The sequence below is a fragment of the Schistocerca gregaria genome, chromosome 3, assembly GCF_023897955.1.
Source record: "Schistocerca gregaria isolate iqSchGreg1 chromosome 3, iqSchGreg1.2, whole genome shotgun sequence".
NCBI lineage: Eukaryota > Metazoa > Arthropoda > Insecta > Orthoptera > Acrididae > Schistocerca > Schistocerca gregaria.
In genome coordinates, this window is record NC_064922.1 from 853,995,542 (window position 1) to 854,003,174 (window position 7,633).

At 38.7% G+C, this 7,633-nt stretch overlaps 1 protein-coding gene across 1 annotated transcript; it reads left to right on the top strand.

Annotated features, from left to right (window-relative positions):
- The first annotated feature begins 1,215 nt into the window (after positions 1–1,215).
- Positions 1,216–4,425, top strand: LOC126354805 (YTH domain-containing protein 1-like). The gene has a single exon (XM_050004725.1). The coding sequence runs from the start codon at positions 1,666–1,668 to the stop codon at positions 3,055–3,057; it is 1,392 nt and encodes a 463-aa protein (XP_049860682.1). The 5' UTR covers positions 1,216–1,665; the 3' UTR covers positions 3,058–4,425.
- The last annotated feature ends 3,208 nt before the right edge of the window (positions 4,426–7,633 follow it).

The following is a 7,633-nucleotide window of genomic DNA, read 5'->3' on the forward strand; positions in this document are numbered from 1 at the left end:
ATTATCGGCAATTAGCAGCTGGTTTCCTATATGTCTGCTAAATCATTAAATGAATTCACTACTTTGGAGGACTGTATTGCATTACTGGATAGAGCTATGTCAAATACTGCAACTATCTGTGCACTGTAATCAGAAAGACCATTGTTAATAGAAAAAGTTTTTATTTGGTTAAATTTATCTTGGCCTGTAAAAACATTATCCATCAATGCGCTGCTTTCCTGCTCTACAAAAGTAGTAAAATCAGTAACTGAAGTCAAATCGAAAGAACCAAGTAATACTGCAAGGTAATTCCTTCTATCCCACTTTCAGCAAATGCACACTGAAATGCTCACAAACAATAATTTGCTTCCCTTTGTCTGACAAAGAGCACAATAAATAATCAAAGGTTTTCAGAAATAGGTGAAAATCTCTCATTTGGGACCTATACACAGCTACAATTATAAGAGTATCATTATTTATTTTAAGCTCACAGCCACATGCTTCTATATGTCACTCTACACAAATATTTTTAGGCACTAAATTTTTGACACTCTACTTAGTTGTGCTGAAAACTTATATCCACCTACATTTACCTTTTCCGCCTCTGTGACTATATGATCTATATTATTGCCCACACAGACATTTGCAGGTATGTGCGGAGGTTAGTCCACGTTCGACGATTTGGCTGCGCAAATATCAGTGGCCTTCAATCTGCACATACAGATCGTAGCCAGTGAGCTCGATATCTCACTGATCCCTGCGTGTTTTCTATGCAGCCACTACAGTTGTACCACAGTCTAACATAAGACTGTTAGACTGTGGTTGTACAATGTGTAGAGATATTTGTAAAAATATTTTTAAAATATGCATGATCCTGTTTCCGCTCAACAACAAATTTCATTACGAAGAAGTCATATAGAAGAACCGAGAAAAGACGAATATTACATTGAGTTTATATATTTTTAGTTATCGAATTGGAAGGAAAATATGTATTCGCCGTATTTTGCTGTTTTATTGTCAAATCGATTTTCGGTCACTTATTGACTATCTTCAGTGCTGTAATATACAATTAAAATTGGTAGGCACTGGTATCAAGCTATAACCACAACCATAAGCTTAGCTTGTGGTTACAGCTTGTGCTTGTGGTTACAGCTTGATACCAGTGCCTACCAATACGGCCAATGCTGATTTTCCTTCCAATTCTATCCACTATTTGGTCGTGGTGCACACAACACGCCATGGAGTCGCCAATCAATATATTTTTAATTATGTTAAAATGTCATAAGCTTCGATACATCGTATATCGACAGGGCGCTTGTCTGAAAACGATCGATATCTACGCAAGCTGCTCCCTTGTATCTTTGAGAAGAAAGTGTATTGGGCGATTCTAAACCGGTATAAATTTGGAAACAAAGTGCTTCGTTGGAGGTGGGGGCGAGTATTATTTTATTTTGTAGTGAGTTGTGAAAAATTCGGAAAGAAACTGTGTACAAGAAGCAATGGTATTTTGGTTAAAGTGCAAAGACAATATCTTGCTCCTGTGATTACAGTCATTTTGCTTGGATGTAGAAGTCTGTGAAAGAGTATCAGCACTAACCTGTTACATTGAATAAGTGGACTGTAAGACGTCAGTTTTGAGTTTGAACAAATTTGACGCCAGAAGACAACCGTGTTGTGTAATACGTAATGGAGGAAGGCGACATAGAAACTAGTGTTGATGTAGAAAATCTTAATCTTAGTTTTGGAGAAGATATGGGTGACGACATCAAATTGGATGAAATGAGTGAATATGACACTCGCAGCGAGGTGAGCTCATCGAGTTCGGAGGACAGCGCTTCCAGTCACCAAAGCATAACTTCCGTCAGCTCAGATTCGACTGATCGTAGGAAGCGACGACCAAGACACAGGCTAAACAGAAGTCGCTCAAGAGAAAGAAAAAGCCCTCCACCGGTGCTGAAGCGTTCGAAGTCGAGAGAGAAATCGAAGTCATATGACTACATAACGAAGCTCAATTATTTATTCAGAGATGCAAGATTTTTTCTTATTAAGAGCAATAATGCAGAAAATGTAACTCTGTCAAAAGCAAAAGGTGTTTGGTCAACACTTCCACAGAATGAGTCTAAGTTGAACCATGCTTACAGAGAATGCAGAAATGTTATTCTTATATTCTCGGTTAAAGAAAGTGGAAAATTTGCTGGCTTTGCACGACTGAGTGGAGAGTCCAGACGGGATGTATCTCCAATTTCTTGGGTACTACCCCCAGGACTTTCGGCAAGAGCCCTAGGAGGTGTTTTCAGAGTGGACTGGGTTTGCCGCAAAGAGTTGCCTTTCAGTGCAACAGTACATCTGTACAATCCATGGAATGAGGGAAAACCAGTAAAGATTGGTCGTGATGGACAAGAAATTGAACCAAAAGTGGCAGCAGAGTTATGCCGTCTTTTTCCTGTTGATGAAGGTATTGAAATGACACCAATTTTGAGAAAATCAAAGGAAGCAGCAAAGATGATAAAGCCTCGTGTTACACAACACAGAACTGAAAGATACCAGCGCAGTGGTGGCAGCAACAGATTTTCACCAAGGGGGACATTTTCATGGCGAAGCCGTGGTGGTTCCTTTGGTCGAGGGCGCCGCAAGTACTTCATGAGTGTCAGAAGCAGGTTGGGAAGCAGTGGAGGAGTCTTCAAGCGATCATCGTCATCTCGTCAAAGGGATAGACTGGGTAACTGGTTCCCAAGAGATGGAGATCGTGGATCATTTGGTGGTGGGAGTCCCGTGGCAGCAGCACAGGCCTATGTTGCAGATTATATGCGGCAGATGCAGCATCAACTGCCACCTATGCCATATGCTCCACCACCAGGTGTCTACATGTCATCTTCGAGCACCTCACCATATGATGCAGCGCCACCGCCTCGTTATTATGATGGGCCGCCACTTCCTGAATACTCATCAATGCCTTCACGGTCTTCAAGCCATTCAGATAAACGATCATATGATCGTTCTGTTGATGAGTTTCTATGGAGAACCTGCGAAAGAAGAGACCGTGATCGTGATCATCACCGATACCGTGAACGACGATGAGACTGAATGTATGTTTGCTTGTCATTCATCCATATTACATGCATGTGGCCAAATCTCATTCAGGAATATCATGATGTTTGTTGATTAAGAATATGGCTTTATCTTGGTTCCTTAAGAATAGCCTATTTGTCAAATGGTAGTAGCCTGATTAATTATCTGACTCTTTTATTTAAAATGGTCTGAGGTTACGGTGTTGTTTTGTGTTATGCGCCAAGCAATAGATGAAATGGGAATAACTGCAGTAATCTTCTCGTATAGATGCTTCATTGGTATTGGTATTTGGTTGTGTATAGTTAAACAGATCAGACGCCAAACTTCATTTTTCGATATTTTCACCCATCCAGTTAGTATGTGATTGAAGAAAGGCTATAATAGTTTCTGTGACATAGTGTGTAATTACAGCATACTTATCATTCCTTAAAGGCTATTAAGTTTTGCTACTTTGGTTCAGGAGCCATTTGACATTAAGGAATAAATGTTCCTGCTAACCAAAGGTATCTGTTTCATCTTTCTCTTGCCAGCTGTACTTCGTACAGTATTTTGTGGAACAGACACATTTGTAGCCACATTGGTTTCTAGACATCACCGTAGTATAAAATCGGCACTCACCCAAAGTGTGAAGTAACATTTCAGTAAATTTAATATTGTCCCCAGCAAAATATTATTCATTGCTGCCTTATTTTTTCTGATTTGTCATTTGTTTCAAAGGAAGAGAGAGTGCACTAATTGTAGTAATGTGCTGCTTCTACCCAGAAAATTTTATAGATGTTACATTAAGCATTTGAACAAGTTAATAATCCAAAATTGCTTTGACATTTGGTGCTTTTTGCAGTGCAATGTGGCTTCACTTTGTACATGACGAGTGGCTTCAATTTCCTATAGTGGCCTGTTGTGTGCCCATGGATAGCTGTTAATTGTCACGTGCTTTATCTACGTATTTAGCTTGCTGTGTGTTTGCAAAACACAATACAGCTAAGAATAGCACTTGTACATTTTAATTTTTTTTTAAAAACATTAATTATGTTTGCCTTACTTGTATTCACAGTTACTAGTTTTGCTTATTAGTAATGAGCTAATATTAGAGGATGGGTGTATAATGATATTCCTGAATGTGAAAGTAAGGTTCATTATCTATGAATTCCATTTTCACATTAATGAAGTAGTTCTTTATTCAGTCAGTGGCTCTTTGAATTGTGATGTGTTTAATATAGTGAACACAGTGAATGTATTTTAAGACTTTTTTTTTTTTTAAGTGTGTCAAGGAACTAAATAAATAATATATTTTGAAACGTGTGTTATGAACAGACCTTGATTCTCAGTACTGTGTATGTCACTGTTCCAAATTAAATCATTATTCCATGCGGTGAATGACATTCGTTGTATTTCCGCTCCTTCCATACCAGATAAACTTTTTTGTGTGGGATAGACAGTTTTTTATGTGTGATTCATCATTGCAAGAGAACTTGATTTCAGGTTTATGGTGTAATTAGTTGAAATCAGCTAGTGGTTGGTGCTTGTCTACAATATAAACTGCTTGTATTCACAAAGGTACTTTTGAATGGTATTACAGCTGTAAAAGGACCTCCGTTTGAAATGGATGTGACAGCTGAGTTTGTGCTTCCATATTTAGGAAATATTAACTATGATTATGGACATTATTGTGTGTGTGTTTAGTATAATGAGTGAATTTGTCAACATTAGCAAAGGAAGACATTTATTCTTCTGGTTCTTCAAAAATGGTGGGTATTTGCTGTATGTCACTTCAGGCGTAAGTATTACATTATTTACTATTTGTTTTCTTGCTTTATGTATGAATATTATTAACATAACATTTTTTTTGTGGATGGAGTGGGTATGACTTTTGAAGAATATTAAATATGGGCAAATATTTATGATATAGAGTAGAGGGAAGGGCATTGAAATTTTAAAAAAATGGTAGTGTTATTTCACTGATGTTAGTATTGCTGCAAGAGTAATATACACTCAAAAAAGGGGGGGGGGGGGGACAATGACGTACCATGAAGGAATTATCCAAATGGGATGGAAGACTGAAATCAATAAATATGATATCCATGTACAGGCAAACAAATTATAACCATTTCGAGAGAAATGGATGATTTATTCAAGAGAAAGAGTTTCCCAAATTGAGCAAGTAGTAATGCATTGGCCTACCTTTGCCTCTATGAAAGCAGTTACTCAGCCTAACATTGATTGATTGAGTTGTTGGATGCCCTCTTGAAGGATATCGTGCTGAAATGTGTGCAATTGGTGCATTAGATCATCAAAATCGAGTTGGTTGCAGGGCCCTACCCATAATCCTCAGTACTCATACGTTCTCAGTTGGGGATAGATCTGGCGACCTTGCTGTTCAAGATAGCATTTGGCAAGTGTGAAGACAAGCAGTAGAAACTGACCTTATGCATTATCATGCTGAAATGTGAGCCCAGTGATGCTTGCCATGAGGGGCAACAAAACAGGCATAAGATATTGTTGATGTACCTCTGTACAATAAGAATGCCATAGATGACAAGCAAAGTGGTCCTACTATTAAAGGAAATGGCATCCCAGACCGTTACTCCTTGTTGTTGTGCCATATGGCAGGCATCTCCAGACTTGTTTTAGGTTTGAATTTCATTGACTGGAGTAGAATTGTCTTCAGTGATGAGTCTCACTTTGAATTGACCTCCAAGACAAACAGAGACGCGTCTGAAAATGCCCTGAGCAGTGGTGAGATACCAATGTAACTGTTGCCTGCCATACAGCCCGACACTCAGGAGTGATGGTCTGGGTTGCTATTTCACTTTGGAACATGACCCCTTGGGTTGTCATCCATGGAACCCTTAGAGCACAGTAGTACGACAATGATACTTTATGCTCCTATTTGTTGCCCTTCATGGCAAGCCATACTGGGCTCCCATTTCACCAAGGTAATGTCCTCCCGCACATAGTGAGAGTTTCTACTGTTTGTCTTTGTGCTTACCAAACCTTACCTTGGACAACCAGGTCACTATATCTCTCCCCAATTGAAAACGATTGGAGCATTATGGACAGTGCCCTCCAATTAGCTCAGAACTTTTACAATCTAACACACCAATTGGGTAGAATGTGGTGAAATATCCCTGAGTGACATCAACAACTCAATTGTCGCCAACTACTTGCATAAGGAACAGAGGTGGACCAATGTATTACTGACTTGCTCAATTTGTGAAGCTCTTCATCTTGAACAAATCGTCCAATTTTTCTGAAATTGTAATAACCTGTTTGTCTCTACTTATACATCACGTCTATAGATTTCTGTCCTATTTGAATGTCTTCCTGGTGTACATGATAGAAAGCTACATTTGCTAAAATGTCAACTGTTGTGTAGGTAAAAGGTAGAACTAGGGGAAAGTGGTAGGCCTATAGTATATGTTCTTAGTGTGAGCATATGTGAGTCAACCACTCCCGAACCCTTCTGTTTGGTGTTTCCTTTATAGTGGAGGTTTATTTGTTCTAATTCCCAAATGCCTGTTTTTATTTTTTATTAATTGCAATAATTAAACCCATTCTCCCCATGTGTGAAATAGTTTGTTCCTGCGGTCCTCGCGGACGTTTCCACCAAATAGTTTAAAATGGAAAAAAACTTTGCCCATCCCAATATGGCAGTAATTTTCTACTGCACACCTAGATAATTTGAATTGTTCACATGTGTGTCCATAGATTTTGGAAAGTTGAGGAAAAGAGATTGGTGAATGTTATATGTGTTATTTGGTGAACAAATATCTGAAGCTAAGTTCTTTTGTGTCATGTAAGTAATAAACCATGGCAGAAGTTTCAGCTACCAGCAAAATAGGAACGGGACTTAGGGTGATTGATAATGGAGAGAATTCTCCATCAGGTATTGTAATTTTAGTTTTTACGTAATTTTTCTGCTAGTCAGATATTTGAATGAGGTCTTACTTTTCAATGTAAAATATAATATAATGGCTGGGATGTCACATTTATTAAAATATTCTGGGTTATTATGGCACGGCCAGATGAGTTTCTTGTTGAAACCGTGTACAAGAAATTCAATCGACTGTGGGATAATGGTATGAAATATTTTAATAAGTGTAACTTCCAATGTACATAATCGCTTTAGACATTACAGGTGATTACTTTTATCATTTTTGTTTATTTTCCTTTTACATGTGCAAACAAACCCAAACATTATGATCACCTGATTAATGGCGTGTTGGCCCGCCTTTTGGAGACAAGGTAGCAACGATTCTGCACAGTACTGATCCAACAAGCCCTCAGTATGTTTCCTGAGGCTTGTGACACCAATTGTCTGCATGCAATTCCCATAAGTTACGGGCCAGTGGTTTGTGTGTAAGGATCTGGCACCCAGTAGTGTTCCATTGGGTTCGGATCAGGCAAATTTTGTGGCTAAGACATATCCTGAGGTCACTATCATACTCCCAAAATCACTGTAGCTCGATACTGGCCTTGTGACATCAATAGTCACATTGCTAGAAGATGCTATTGCCTTTCAAGGAGACATTGTGTACGGATTTATGCAGGTGGCGGTATAATTGTTCATATAGTCCACAGCTGT

What these genes read in the sequence shown, in the direction of transcription:
- LOC126354805 (XM_050004725.1), top strand. Translation starts at nt 1,666, where the DNA reads ATGGAGGAAGGCGACATAGAAACTAGTGTTGATGTAGAAAATCTTAAT.